This window comes from Coregonus lavaretus, assembly GCF_964263955.1.
Source record: "Coregonus lavaretus genome assembly, contig: HAP1_SCAFFOLD_3469, whole genome shotgun sequence".
Lineage (NCBI taxonomy): Eukaryota > Metazoa > Chordata > Actinopteri > Salmoniformes > Salmonidae > Coregonus > Coregonus lavaretus.
Window position 1 is genome coordinate 47501 of NW_028164464.1, and position 15375 is coordinate 62875.

General features: G+C 44.8%; 1 protein-coding gene across 1 annotated transcript in view; it reads left to right on the forward strand.

Moving 5' to 3' along the window:
- The window catches only part of LOC311117008 (mitogen-activated protein kinase 10-like), a gene marked incomplete at both ends in the record, with an annotated part of 25794 nt that extends 15893 nt beyond the window's left edge, over window positions 1–9901 (forward strand). The window contains 4 exons of the mRNA XM_084192014.1: window positions 1790–1848; window positions 4689–4827; window positions 5144–5309; window positions 9801–9901. Of these exons, the coding sequence (XP_084048140.1) occupies window positions 1790–1848; window positions 4689–4827; window positions 5144–5309; window positions 9801–9901 (465 nt within the window). The remainder of the gene's footprint in view (window positions 1–1789; window positions 1849–4688; window positions 4828–5143; window positions 5310–9800) is intronic.
- Between the last annotated feature and the right edge of the window lie 5474 nt (window positions 9902–15375).

A 15375-nucleotide genomic window follows, 5' to 3' on the forward strand; every position in this document is an offset into this window, starting at 1 on the left:
GTGGATGTATTTCAAGGCCTACCTTCAAACTCAGTGCCTCTTTGCTTGACATCATGGGAAAATTAAAAGAAATCAGCCAAGACCTCAGAAAAGAAATTGTAGACCTCCACAAGTCTGGTTCATCGTTGGGAGCAATTTCCAAACGCCTGAAGGTACCACGTTCATCTGTACAAACAATAGTATGCAAGTATAAACACCATGGGACCACACAGCCGTCATACCGCTCAGGAAGGAGACAAGCTCTGTCTCCTAGAGATGAACGTACTTTGGTGTGAAAAGTGCAAATCAATCCCAGAACAACAGCAAAGGACCTTGTGAAGATGCTAGAGGAAACGGGTACAAAAGTATCTATATCCACAGTAAAACGAGTCCTATATCGACATAACCTGAAAGGCCGCTCAGCAAGGAAGAAGCCACTGCTCCAAAACTGCCATAAAAAAGCCAGAATACGGTTTGCAACTGCACATGGGGACAAAGATCGTACTTTTTGGAGAAATGTCCTCTGGTCTGATGAAACAAAAGTAGAACTGTTTGGCCATAATGACCATCGTTACGTTTGGAGGAAAAAGGTGGGAGCTTGCAAGCTGAAGAACACCATCCCAACCGTGAAGCACGGGGGTGGCAGCATCATGCTGTGGGGGTGCTTTGCTGCAGGAGGGACAGGTGCACTTCACAAAATAGATGAGGAAGGAAAATTATGTGGATATATTGAAGCAACATCTCAAGACATCAGTCAGGAAGTTAAAGCTTGGTCGCAAATGGGTCTTCCAAATGGACAATGACCCCAAGCATACTTCCAAAGTTGTGGCAAAATGGCTAAGGACAACAAAGTCAAGGTATTGGAGTGGCCATCACAAAGCCCTGACCTCAATCCTATAGAACATCTGTGGGAGGCTACCCGAAACGTTTGACCCAAGTTAAACAATTTAAAGGTGTGGTATCGAAATAACTATGCTAATTATGCTGTGATGACAAGAAATCCGCTGACACTGTCCTTGATTATAATGGTTTATTACATCAAAGATTTCAGCGTCAATTTACAGACTCCTGCAGACATCTGGAGAACAACTGACCCAATCTCTAATATGTTATATTCTCCCCGTCCTTTGTTCCAACCATGGTATTTATAATATGTAACATGATATGGGTGGTTTTCCCATAAACCAATCCCTGGCCTCCACATAACAGACTTCCTCTGTTTTAGGGGGCCCCTATAGTAATGCTTTCCAGATGCTTCCGCAAGCTGAGTCAACTTCCTCTAACACACCATTTGCAAACGTCAGCAAAGTCATAAACTGTTTAGATACTACAAAGGCAATGCTACCAAATACTAATTGAGTGTATGTAAACTTCTGACCCACTGGGAATGTGATGAAAGAAATAAAAGCTGAAATAAATCATTCTCTCTACTATTATTCTGACATTTCACATTCTTAAAATAAAGTGGTGATCCTAACTGACCTAAAACAGGGAATTTTTACTAGGATTAAATGTCAGGAATTGTGAAAAACTGAGTTTAAATGTATTTGGCTAAGGTGTATGTAAACTTCCGACTTCAAATGTAGCTGTTAATGTTGTAGCTTACTGTTCATAGACTTGGACATTAACCTGAGACTGAATGTTGCCCCAGGTTTCTCTCTGTTGTCCCTCTCTTTCAGACATCAGTTTATTACATGTTTTATTTCTATAATTCTCTTTCAGATCATCAGTTTATTAAATGTTTTATTTCTATAATTCTCTTTCAGATCATCAGTTTATTAAATGTTTTATTTCTATAATTCTCTTTCAGATCATCAGTTTATTAAATGTTTTCACACCACAGAAATCATTAGAAGACTTCCAGGATGTGTAAGTACCAACAAACTTTCAGAGGAAAAATGAATAATTGTGACATCATTGCAGGGAAAACCTTTTCATTTAATCTGACTTTTTAATCTGACGTATTACTCTGATTTAACAACAGACAAGCAAAATTGTTACGTACCTTCAAGACGTATTAATTTGAGAAAATAAGCAGTGAGACTGAAGTCTGTGAAAGTGGTAGTGTAGTGTAACGTGAAGCCTTTGGCTCTGTCTCTCTTTGTACTGAACGATGAATGAATTTGTAGACATGATGCTGCAGTAACTGGAATGCCGCATGCTTGTCTAAAGCAGTTTACCTTCACTATATCCCCTGTCTATTAGTCTGGTAGGAAAGGTCTATCTCTGGATATGTACTTTGTTTTCAATCGGTTATTCCCAATTCAAATCTGCAAAATGAATCTGAAATGTATCAATACATGTAAAATTATAGGTAATTACATGGAATTTATTGCAAAGTAAAAAACTAAAAAAAGTTGTATATATACTGTTAACTGGGCAAATACACTTTCCAGTTTTGTCTATTGTGTCGGTGTAACAGTGTTTCTTCCGTTCCCTCTCCTCGCCCCAACCTGGGCTCGAACCAGGGGACCGTCTGAACACATTGACAGTTGCCTCCCACCAAGCATCGTTACCCATCTCTCCTCAAAAGCTTGGAGAGCAGAGCAAGGGAAACAACTATTTCAAGGTCTCAGGGCGAGTGACGTCACCGATTGAAACGCTACAAGCGTTTTTTACGTGGCTAAAGATACGGTTGTTTCTGCTCATGTGGCAGATTTTTTTTTATGTAGCTGCTGCCCCCTCCTTGATCAGCGATGAACGCCATTGTCTGGTGTAGCCTACAAACTTCATGTTGTACACAGAAGACATGATCAACATGTTCGTACAAACTCGTAGATCATTTTTTGCCCCAATACAAAACTCAAGTGGGTAGTTACATGCAGCTATCTAGGCAGCATATCAAACACAAGCAAGACACGGACACGCAACGCAGCCTAATTAGCGATTGAATGTTCTTTTTTTAATCATCATTGCAAACATTGGCTAAGCATGAGGCAGACAGGCAGTCAAAGTAGTAGTGTTATTTTTCAGGAACTCTGGGTAGTGCCTACGATAAGGCAGCAAATACAAAAGATTAGCCTACATGATCACAAAAACGCAGATTGTTTTTGCTCCAATGCGATGTGTAGGGGTGAGGGAGAGGGAGAGGAGAGGAGAGGAGAGGGAGAGGAGAGGAGAGGGAGCTGGAGAGGAGAGGGTGAGGGAGAGGAGAGGGAGGGAGAGAGGGAGAGAGAGGAGAGGGTGAGGGTGAGGGTTAGGGTGAGGGTGAGGGAGAGGAGAGGAGAGGAGAGGAGAGGAGAGGAGAGGAGAGGAGAGGAGAGGAGAGGAGAGGAGAGGAGAGGAGAGGAGAGGAGAGGAGAGGAGAGGGAGAGGAGAGGGTGAGGGTGAGGGAGAGAGAGAGGTGAGGGTGAGGGAGGGAGAGAGGAGAGGGAGAGGTGAGGGAGAGGGGGAGAGAGAGGGAGAGGAGAGGGTGAGGGAGAGGAGAGGGAGCGAGAGAGGGAGAGGGTGAGGGAGAGGGAGAGAGAGAGGTGAGGGAGGGAGAGAGGAGAGGGAGAGGTGAGGGAGAGGGAGAGGAGGAGAGGTAGAGGGAGAGGAGGAGAGGGAGAGGAGAGGGAGAGGGAGATGAGAGGGAGAGACGGAGAGGGAGAGGAGAGGGAGAGACAGAGAGGGAGAGGCACAAGGAGAGGGAGGGGAGAAGAGAGGGAGAGGGAGATGAGAGGGAGAGGGGAGAGGATAGGGAAAGAGAGAGGGGAGAGGAGAGGGAGAGAGAGGGAGAGGGAGGGGGAGAGGGAGGGAGAGAGGGAGAGGCACAGGGAGATGGGAGAGGAGAAGAGAGGGAGAGGGGAGAGGGGAGAGTAGAGGGAGAGGAGAGGAGAGGAGAGGAGAGGAGAGGAGAGGAGAGGAGAGGAGAGGAGAGGAGAGGAGAGGAGAGGAGAGGAGAGGAGAGGAGAGGAGAGGAGAGGAGAGGAGAGGGAGAATTTAGATTAAGCTAAAGCCTCTTGGGTTTAAGGATCTCACTTCAGGTCATGTAGGCCTATTTCTCAGACTTCTTCTTCTTCTTCTTCTTCTTCTTCTTCATTCTGGATATTATTTCACTACTTTCCGCCATATTCAGATGCAAACTCAGTGAGTTACGATAAGGCAGCAAATACAAAAGATTAGCCTACATGATCACAAAAACGCAGATTGTTTTTGCTCCAATGCGATGTGTAGGGGTGAGGGAGAGGGAGAGGAGAGGAGAGGAGAGGGAGAGGGAGGGGGAGAGGGAGGGAGAGAGGGAGAGGCACAGGGAGATGGGAGAGGAGAAGAGAGGGAGAGGGGAGAGGGGAGAGTAGAGGGAGAGGAGAGGAGAGGAGAGGAGAGGAGAGGAGAGGAGAGGAGAGGAGAGGAGAGGAGAGGAGAGGAGAGGAGAGGAGAGGAGAGGAGAGGAGAGGAGAGGAGAGGAGAGGAGAGGAGAGGAGAGGAGAGGGAGAATTTAGATTAAGCTAAAGCCTCTTGGGTTTAAGGATCTCACTTCAGGTCATGTAGGCCTATTTCTCAGACTTCTTCTTCTTCTTCTTCTTCTTCTTCTTCATTCTGGATATTATTTCACTACTTTCCGCCATATTCAGATGCAAACTCAGTGAGTTACAACTAGTTGTGAAAACGTATTTCTGTTTTGGAGCTACGCTGTTGTCCTGGAACTTTAGATCTGTCTGGCCGAAGCAGATCCACCACCTCCACAACGGTACCCCACATCCCTTCTTACAACAGTGTCACTCTGTCAGGTACCTGTGTATGGAGCTGATGGATGCCAACCTGTGCCAGGTGATCCAGATGGAGCTGGACCATGAGAGGATGTCTTACCTGCTCTACCAGATGCTGTGTGGCATCAAACACCTGCACTCAGCTGGCATCATTCACAGGGTGAGACGGCCTCAGTTGTAGCAATATAATAAATATAATGTAATTCTATTCCTTTGTGCTTTTTCACACCTACAGCAGTAACCCTAGTCATTGAGTGGATATCATGTACCAGGAAGTACAGGACATATGAAACATGACTTTAATCATGCTGAACATTACATTTCTTATAGCCCAGTGGGCAAAGCTGATGGAAATGACGTCATTGCAACCGGTTCTGCCGTCTGTGGACATTTAAACATACTATAGTAGCTTGCACCACCTGTTAAAGTTTTACCTCAGTAACCCTCATCTCTTGTTGTTGCTCCCACCCCCGAAGGACCTGAAACCCAGCAACATAGTGGTGAAGTCTGATTGTACGCTGAAGATCCTGGACTTTGGCTTGGCCAGGACTGCAGGGACCAGCTTCATGATGACCCCGTACGTGGTGACGCGGTACTACAGAGCACCAGAGGTCATCCTGGGCATGGGGTACAAAGAGAACGGTAAGACGGGTTCTAGAATGTGTTCTGGTGTTCTAACACTTTAACATGCTACTGCTAGGATGTGTTCGAATACTTTCACTAACGGCCAGGGTTGGGCTCAATTAACACCCATGACCCACTGACTCCTCAGTTGTGGTAGTGTACTTCTTCTTTGTGACCCTAAGTCAGAATACATCTACAGTCAGTGGTCTGTAGAGAGCAGGGGCTCTGAATGCCTCTCCACATCATGGAGTAAATACCTGCTTCAATAAACCACAAGCAGTGATGAGTGGTAACCTTGGCTCTACGCTTCAGATGAATACACTACTAGATGGAGGCCTGTAGGGTGAGAAGCCGGGAGGTGAGGCCATGAATTTCCTGCCACCAGCCAAGCCCCAGGAGACTGGCTTCTTATCTCTCTTCATTAGTGGAATAGTCATTTGTCTGCGTGCTACGTCTCTCTCTAACTAATTATTTCTTAGAGTCTGAATAACTAACCGCCACTTTCAGATCCCTCTTTGTTTCCCTCCGGTCTCTGTCAACAACATGGGCTCTTTCTCAATTCCTCTTTCCTTGATTTCTCACATATTCTATCTATCCTATCCTTGCCACCTTCTCAAAACGCATTGTAGGAGAACTTGAAGGTTCGAGGGGAGGGTTCCAATGGGAGGGACCTAGGGGAGGGTTCCGAGGGGAGGGACCTAGGGGAGGGTTCGAGGGGAGGGACCTAGGGGAGGGTTCCCAGGGGAGGGACCTAGGGGAGGGTTCCGATGGGAGGGACCTAGGGGAGGGTTCCGAGGGGAGGGACCTAGGGAAGGGTTTGAGGGGAGGGACCTAGGGGAGGGTCCCGAGGGGAGGGACCTAGGGGAGGGTTCAGAGGGGAGGGACCTAGGGGAGGGTTCCGATGGGAGGGACCTAGGGGAGGGTTCCGATGGGAGGGACCTAGGGGAGGGTTCCGAGGGGAGGGACCTAGGGGAGGGTTCGAGGGGAGGGACCTAGGGGAGGGTTCCAAGGGGAGGGACCTAGGGGAGGGATCTAAGGGAGGGTTCGAGGGGAGGGACCTAGGGGAGGGTTCCGAGGGGAGGGACCTAGGGGAAGGTTCCGAGGGGAGGGACCTAGGGGAGGGTTCCGAGGGGAGGGACCTAGGGGAGGGATCTAAGGGAGGGTTCGAGGGGAGGGACCTAGGGGAGGGTTCCGAGGGGAGGGACCTAGGGGAGGGTTCCGAGGGGAGGGACCTAGGGGAGGGTTCCAAGGGGAGGGTTCCGAGGGGAGGGTTCTGAGGGGAGGGACCGAGGGGAGGGACCTAGGGACCTTGGATCTTCACGTCTAATGTGTTTTGAGAAAGAAGTGAGGAGAAAAGATGCAGGGAAAGAGGAACTGAGAAAGAGCCTACGGTTTTCTTTTCTAATGCTAACCTCTGACTTATCTCTCACTCTCTGTCTCTGTACCTGCAGTGGATATATGGTCGGTGGGGTGCATTATGGGAGAAATGGTGCGTCACAAAATCCTGTTCCCTGGCCGGGACTGTATCCTTACTTACTCAGATAATATAAATAATGGCCGTTGATCTTAATCAAAGAATAAGGCCAGTATTCAATCCAATCCGCTATAGTGCAGGGCACTATGCTGCTGACAATGCATATTTTAAAGGCCATTTCCCTGACATTCGTGGAGATCGCGTTCATGGTAAACACTGCGCATGTCGGCTCAAGCATAAATGACCCTTAATAGTCTGTTACAGTGCACTGTGCTTTAATGTGCCATTCTTTGAATCCCCGTCTAAGATTTGTGCCTGTCAAGTTTGGATGAACAGGTATTTAAGAAGTGATTTGTATCAAAATAAAGGAAGTAGAGTACATACATCAAACCCTACCATTGGCCCAATTCTTTATACATGTCTTTTTCGATGATTCTTCTCGGACTCTCCGAAGGTGAATGGATTCCTGGCCTGTCCTCCTCTGTTAGGTACTGGGCTGCTGTTGTATCTCTAGTGACTCTAACTAGCTTGGCTGGCTTCATAACAACTCTAATATTTCCATTGTTTTGTTAATAATGCACAATCTAATACATTCATTAACCTCTCGGGAAAAGTCCTGTCTGTAATATTAACAAATTGCTTAACGTACGCGCTTACAAAGAAAGTCATGTATTCTACCTCTTTTATTCTGGCACCCCTTTAGCAGAATGAGGCATTCCTTACTCTGAATATTCATGCTTTTCTTAATTACTATATTTCTGGAGGCGAGTGTGTCTGCCCGGTGTGTGTTGTGGAATACAGAATGCATTCTAAGGCCATTGGGTCGTTATCCTAAGGTAGTCAATGCCAATCAAAATGCCAGCAGAGTTTAAATCTGTATATTGCTTTTACATTGGAGTTTCATTCCAAATGCTACATATCCATTTTCAAGAAATGTTGTTAAATTAGCTTTTATTGTTTAAAGAATTTATGAAAGATGATTGGCGTGTTTTTTTCACCACGTAATCATGGCACGGGTTAGTCCAATGACAGGCAAGTATTTGTTTGATGTCTGTCACTTGATGGTTTCATTTCAGAGAGACAAATAATCATGTTTTGTTTCGAAACGCTATATATCCGTCTCACTCTCAGATAAGTAGTACTGCTTGGTTTTATACTGTAAAATGTGACAAATAACTACATTTTTTATAAAGAACTGTACAAATGATACATTTGTGACATCAATATAAAAAACTATTAATAATCTAAATGAATCAATACAATAATATGAGATCTGTATGTAAAATATTTACATATTACATTTGAGTAATTTAGCAGATGCTCTTATCCAGAGCAACTTACAGTTAGTCCATTCATTTCAAGATCACTAGGTGAGACCACCACATATCACAGTCAAATATACAGGATAGTCCGAGTCGATATTCACTTAATATTATAAACTGGGTGGTTCGAGCCCTGAATGCTGATTGACTGACAGCCGTGGTATATCAGACCGTATACGGGTGTGACAAAACATTTATCATTACTGCTCTTATTACATTTTACATTTACATTTTAGTCATTTAGCAGACGCTCTTATCCAGAGCGACTTACAGTTACATTGGTAACCAGTTTATAATAGCAATAAGGCACCTCGGGGGGTTGTGATATATGGCCAATATACCACGGCTAATGATTTTTGACATGTAACCAGGTCAAACATCCCGACCTACGGTTCGCAGTGCTCCCACGTAGGGAAATAGAGCCTGCGAGAAGAGCCCTGTGGCTTCAGGCTATTTAGCATGGTAGATTGGGAAATATGGGGATCCATTGTCCAAGCAGGCTACACGTAGAGATGTGTGTGGAAAACATTTCATCACAGGTAAGACATTTAACTTGTTTAGTACAGTCCGTTTGTAACTCCACCCACTACTAGTAGCTGTATAGTCTGTTTGTTTGTGTTGTTGGCTAACTTAATGTTCTGGTTGGTAGCTAGCTAGCACTCACGTAGCTACTAGCAACATCATGAAACGGGGCATGAGGGAAGCCCTACAATATTACGTTTTTCTAAGTAGTGAGATTTTTTATTTTTTTTAACCTTTATTTAACTAGGCAAGTCAGTTAAGAACTAATTCTTATTTACAATGATGGCCTACACCGGCCAAACCCGGACGACGCTGGGCCAATTGTGCGCCGCCCTATGGGACTCCCAATCACAGCCGGTTGTGATACAGCCTGGAATCGAACCAGGGGGTCTGTAGTGACGCCTCAAGCGCTGAGATGCAGTGCCTTAGACCGCTGCGCCACTCGGGAATGTTGAAAAGTAATCTTTAGACATGTTGTACTTTTTGTTAAATGTAGTTTTGTAATTGACTAAAACAAGCAGACAACAAGAAAATTGTGTTTGACAAAGGTCAAGTTTTTGCTGTGAGCCAATTGGGTAACAAAGGTAACCGCAGGTGGGCGGGGCCGCGACGTTCTATCTAATACCGACTGGGACTATACGAACATTCCATTCCAGCTAAACAATGGATATATAGCGCTTCGCAACAAAACCCATTTTAATACACATCAATAATCTATTAATAAAAAATCTGAGAAAAGTAATATTTTACACACACATACATGAAGTAATTTCGGATGAAAAAACACAAATGTGAAAAATGGGTGGATATAGCGTTTTGGAACGAAACTCTTCATATAGTCCTCTTCTGCATGGTTTATGCAATAGAGAGTGGCTTTACTGTGCTTTTAGAAAAGCCCTGTTAGGACAGGCCTCACAAAGATGTTGTATGTCTGGGTGCAGTGTGTGGTTGATGGAGTTTGTATCACACAAGGTTGGTGGCACCTTAATTGGGGAGGACGGACTTGTGGTAATGGCTGGAGCGGAATTAGTGGAATGGTATCAAAAACATCAAACACATGGTTTGATGCCATTCCATTGGCTCCGTTCCAGCCATTATTATGAGCCGTCCTCCCCTCAGCAGCCTCCACTGGTTTGTATGTCATGTGTCATGTATGCTGGGTGACTGGTGTGGGACTGTGTCTGGCTGCAGTGGACATGTGGTCTGTGGGCTGCATCTTTGGAGAGGTGATAAAAGGGACAGTGCTGTTCCCAGGCACCGACCGTATCCTTGGCTCCTTCTGTAGACTATAACTAGTATTAGCACAATAGCCTCGTTTATACCTGGTGCTAACATGCGTCCTTTGTCCTGATTGTGTCCACATCCTGATTGTGTCCACATTTGTAGACAGGTATAGATGATCAAAAGACACATTGTGATCAGATCTTCCTGACGGATCTGGACAGTAAAAGCATTTAAATCATAATTATTCTGCCTTTTCAAATTATTAATAGATGGCGCCATTGACTTATGACATCAATATGTGTCTTAAAAGGAATCAATAATATGTTTGGAAGGATATCTGCCAAATAATTTGCATACAGGGAGGGACCAGGACATTTGGTCACAATGCGGACACAGAGGACGGATAAGAAACACATTTTAAGTGTAGACGCATATCTGAAAATCTGGGCACAATCAGAATGTGGCCAGGATCAAGGATGCATGTTAGCGCCAGGTGTAAACGGAGCTAATGATACAAGAAGCTCCATAGATCTGCTACTAGTGCACCACAGCTAACTAGCTAGCGATTTCACACCTGCCTCGTTCTGGCTTTGTTCCAGTCTTTACAGGCTACAACATATCAGGGCTCTCATCGAGACGAGCAGTTTGAACACCATCATAAAAGCGGAACATACAAAAAAAAAAGAAATAGCGTACATTCAAGATGAGAGGGATACTGAGAGGGATACTCATTATATTTAGGGGGGATTGTCAGTGTAAAAAAGTATTTAAAAAGCAAACGCTTTCTTTTAAAACACGAATTAACATATGTAGCTATATGGAAAGGTTTTAGAATACATTTTAAAAAATCTAATTAGACAAGCTAAACATCCGTGTAGAATAATTTTAGGGAATGAATGAAAAGGTCCCCAAGCTTCTCATCTCACAGCATGGTGTAGATGTCATTCCCAGAGTGTGATGTAGACAAAGAGGAAATGAAGCCGGCATTCCAGCAGGATGAGCTCATGAGTTTCTGGATGTCCTGGCTGGCAGGCAGGCATCCTCTACCCCCTCTGAGAACGTTGGGAGATGGAGGAGAGAACAAAGTATCAGCCAAAATATACAAGTAGCTCCCAGGAGTTGTAATCTGGTTTTATTTGTGGGCTCCACAGACAAAAATCTATCCAAGTAGTTCATAGCCAGGGGAAAAAAACCTCCTCCTCGCATCTCTGTTCCGCGCACACCTCTAACATCCATGTAGCCACAATTTTCCTCATCTTAGGTATTATTTATTTCTGGACACACTTGAAGTAATTCCGAGGCGGAAGGTAATTTTCCTCCGCTTTGAGCATTGTCTGTAGAACTCGGTCATTTAGTAAGTTGGCATCTTGGTAAGCTCTTCGGATGGTTTCCACTTCACAGCACAACAGCTGGTGTCTTTTGCGGCAGTGGCTTGAGTTTTAGGGCTGAATAAATAATCGAAAGAGGTGCTTCTTGTTAGGAGTGAGTGAGGCTCAAGCTCAATCACACCAATCGGCCTCTGAAACATTCTACAGTGCCCCCTCTTCTGCCTTCATATTCATAAAGCATAATTTTATACAACCGAGAGAGAACTTTGAGATGTTTCAAACTGCTATCTGCTAGTTTTAAAACCCACATTAAACACGCTTGTACGTGCATGTTATTTAACCCAGGATTGGGAAACAGTTTACCGTATTTTCCGCACTATAAGGCGCACCGGAGTATAAGCCGCAGCAGCTAAATTGAATGATATTGAATGATGTGTACATATATAAGCCGCACTGGACTATAAGCCACAGGTGTTTTAATGTTTAATTACCATATGTAAGGGTTCGTGCACAGAGGGGATTGTCGGGAAAGAGACAAACTGTCTCGCTCTCGTAATGTCTGTCTGTCTTGCTCTCGTTCTGTCTCTCGTTCTGTCTCTCGTAACACTCTCGTTCCACTTTTACTTTTGCGCGCTACCTGTCTCACTCTTTTCCGGCCTCCAGCTTTTCCTGCTGCAGCCCGCCGCTTAAAGGTGGGGGGCACGGACCGGTCATAGAGCCCATAGAGTTAAAGTTGGTGGACTGTAACCTGTAAAATCCATAGATTTAGGAGGTCTTCTAGTGGCCGGTAGCTGTAAAAATCCATAGATTAGCCGCACCGTTATATAAGCCGCAGGGTCGAAAAATGGGAAAAAAGGCGCGGCTTATAGTCCGAAAATTACGGTAATTAATATATTAAAGGATAGGAAGCCAAGGAGGAAATCATTCCCACCAGTGAAGCATTGGCTCTGTTCTATAGCACTGTGCCTGCGTTCCAAATGGCATCCTACTGTATTCCCTATATAGAGCACTACATTTGACCAGGGCCCACACTGCACTATATAGGGAAAAGGGGTGCCATTTGGAATGCACAATGCTTCACTGAGAGATTAAGGGCTCGATTCAACCTGTATCGCTGAGGTTCAGCGTTACAGTGTGATTGAAATTCAAAAGGCAATCTTCCCGCGTTAGCTGCATATGTTGGCAAAGTTACCTTTACATTTATATCGCTCAATTTGTAACGCTTCAGCGAAACAGATTGAATAGAGCCCTAGTTACCCCTTTAATGAAGGATATGGGAGAATGAGGAGGGCTGAAACAAAATAACAACAATATAACATAATATAGCAGATTAAAGCAGTGGAATTACCATTGCAGATGAGATGAGGAGAGGGGAGGAATGATCAACAGGGCGGCAGGTAGCTTAGTGGTTAAGAGCGTTGTGCCAGTAACCGAAAGGTCGCTGGTTCTAATCCCCGACCCGACTAGGTGAAAAATCTGTCGATGTGCCCTTGAGCAAGGCACTTAACCCTAATTGCTCCTGTAAGTCGCTCTGGATAAGAGCGTCTGCTAAATGACTAAAATGTACACTCTCTAAGCATTGTTCTGACACATGTCCATCTGGAGAGTCTTGCGTCAGTATAGAATAGGTACTGTATTACAAGTGTTTATTATCCACAAAATGCCAGAAAATATATATTTTATTACCCCTTTTATTTGTTTCCCAAACTCAGGGAGCGCACGTTTTGTTTTTTACCCTAGCACTACACAGCTGATTCAAATAATCAAAGCTTGATGATGAGTTGATTATTTGAATCAGCTGTGTAGTCCTATGGCAAAAACCAAAACGTCCACCCCTTGGGGTCCCCAGGACTGAGTTTGGGAAACGCTGCCCTAGTACCAAGTTAACACTGTTTTGTAGTAATCCATAGATAGGAGTACAAGGCCTTGTTTATTGGTGAACCCACTTACCGTCCATACGGGCCACTGACTGCACAATATCGTACAATGTTGATCAAAATCTGTTTGAATGTCAGACTAGGAAGATATCTGTTTGTTTACTGTGATTGAACTGATTAAAGGAGAAAATCTGCAATTCAAACAACATCAAAAGCAGCCACACTGTTTTGGTAAACAGCTGAGGGATGGGGCTGGAGAAATGTAACCACTCTCAAATTCATAGACAGAGCTATGGATGCACAACTGACGATCCATGATATCAACATGATAGTTTGGACAATGTTTTGAGTCTACAGTATACAGTCGTGGTCAAAAGTTTTGAGAATGACACAAATATTAATTTTCACAGAGTCTGCTGCCTCAGTTTTTATGATGGGAATTTGCATATACTCCAGAATGTTATGAAGAGTGATCAGATGAATTGCAATTAATTGCAAAGTCCCTCTTTGCCATGACAATGAACTTAATCCCCCAAAAACATTTCCACTGCATTTCATCCCTGCCACAAAAGGACCAGCTGACATCATGTCAGTGATTCTCTCGTTAACACAGGTGAGAGTGTTGACGAGGACAAGGCTGGAGATCACTCTGTCATGCTGATTGAGTTAGAATAACAGACTGGAAGCTTTACAAGGAGGGTGGTGCTTGAAATATTGTTCTTCCTCTGTTAACCATGGTTACCTGCAAGGAAACACGTGCCGCCATCATTGCTTTGCACAAAAAGGGCTTCACAGGCAAGGATATTGCTGCTAGTAAGATTGCACCTAAATCAACCATTTATCAGATCATCAAGAACTTCAAGGAGAGAGGTTCAATTGTTGTGAAGAAGGCTTCAGGGCGCCCAAGAAAGTCCAGCAAGCGCCAGGACCGTCTCCTAAAGTTGATTCAGCTGCGGAATCGGGGCACCACCAGTGCAGAGCTTGCTCAGGAATGGCAGCAGGCAGGTGTGAGTGCATCTGCATGCACAGTGAGGCGAAGACTTTTGGAGGATGGCCTGGTGTCAAGAAGGGCAGCGAGGAAGCCACTTCTCTCCAGGAAAAACATCAGGGACAGACTGATATTCTGCAAAAGGTACAGGGATTGGACTGCCGAGGACTGGGGTAAAGTCATTTTCTCTGATGAATCCCCTTTCCGATTGTTTGGGGCATCCGGAAAAAAGCTTGTCCGGAGAAGACAAGGTGAGCGCTACCATCAGTCCTGTGTCATGTGTCATGCCAACAGTAAAGCATCCTGAGACCATTCATGTGTGGGGTTGCTTCTCTGCCAAGGGAGTGGGCTCACTCACAATTTTGCCTAAGAACACAGCCATGAATAAAGAATGGTACCATAACATCCTCCGAGAGCAACTTCTCCCAACCATCCAAGAACAGTTTGGTGACGAACAATGCCTTTTCCAGCATGATGGAGCACCTTGCCATAAGGCAAAAGTGATAACTAAGTGGCTCGGGGAACAAAACATCGACATTTTGGGTCCATGGCCAGGAAACTCCCCAGACCTTAATCCCATTGAGAACTTGTGGTCAATAATCAAGAGGCGGGTGGACTAACAAAAACCCACAAAGCTTTGATTATGCAAGAATGGGCTGCCATCAGTCAGGATGTGGCCCAGAAGTTAATTGACAGAATGCCAGGGCGGATTGCAGAGGTCTTGAAAAAGAAGGGTCAACACTGCAAATATTGACTCTTTGCATACTCCTGAGTGGCGCAGTGGTCTAAGGCACTGCATCGCAGTGCTAACTGTGCCACTAGAGATCCTGGTTCGAATCCAGGCTCTGTCGCAGCCGGCCGCGACCGGGAGACTCATGGGTGGCGCACAAGTCGTCCAGGGTAGGGGAGGGAATGGCCGGCAGGGATGTAGCTCAGTTGATAGAGCATGGCGTTTGCAATGCCAGGGTTGTGGGTTCGATTCCCACGGGGGGCCAGTATAAAAAAAATATGCATTCACTAACTGTAAGTCGCTCTGGATAAGAGCGTCTGCTAAATGACTAAAATGTAAATGTAAATGCATAAACTTAATGTAATTGTCAATAAAAGCCGTTGACACTTATGGAATGCTTGTAATTATACTTCAGTATACCATAGTAACATCTGACAAAAATATCTAAAAACACTGAAGCAACAAACTTTGTGAAGACCAATACTTGTGTCATTCTCAAAACCTTTGACCACGACTGTACAGTGTTTGTTTACAAAAGAAGGAGTAAAACAAGCTTATATTTTGGGTTCTGATGGGGTACGACAGTTGAACTAAGCTCATCTCGCATTTATAGGTATAT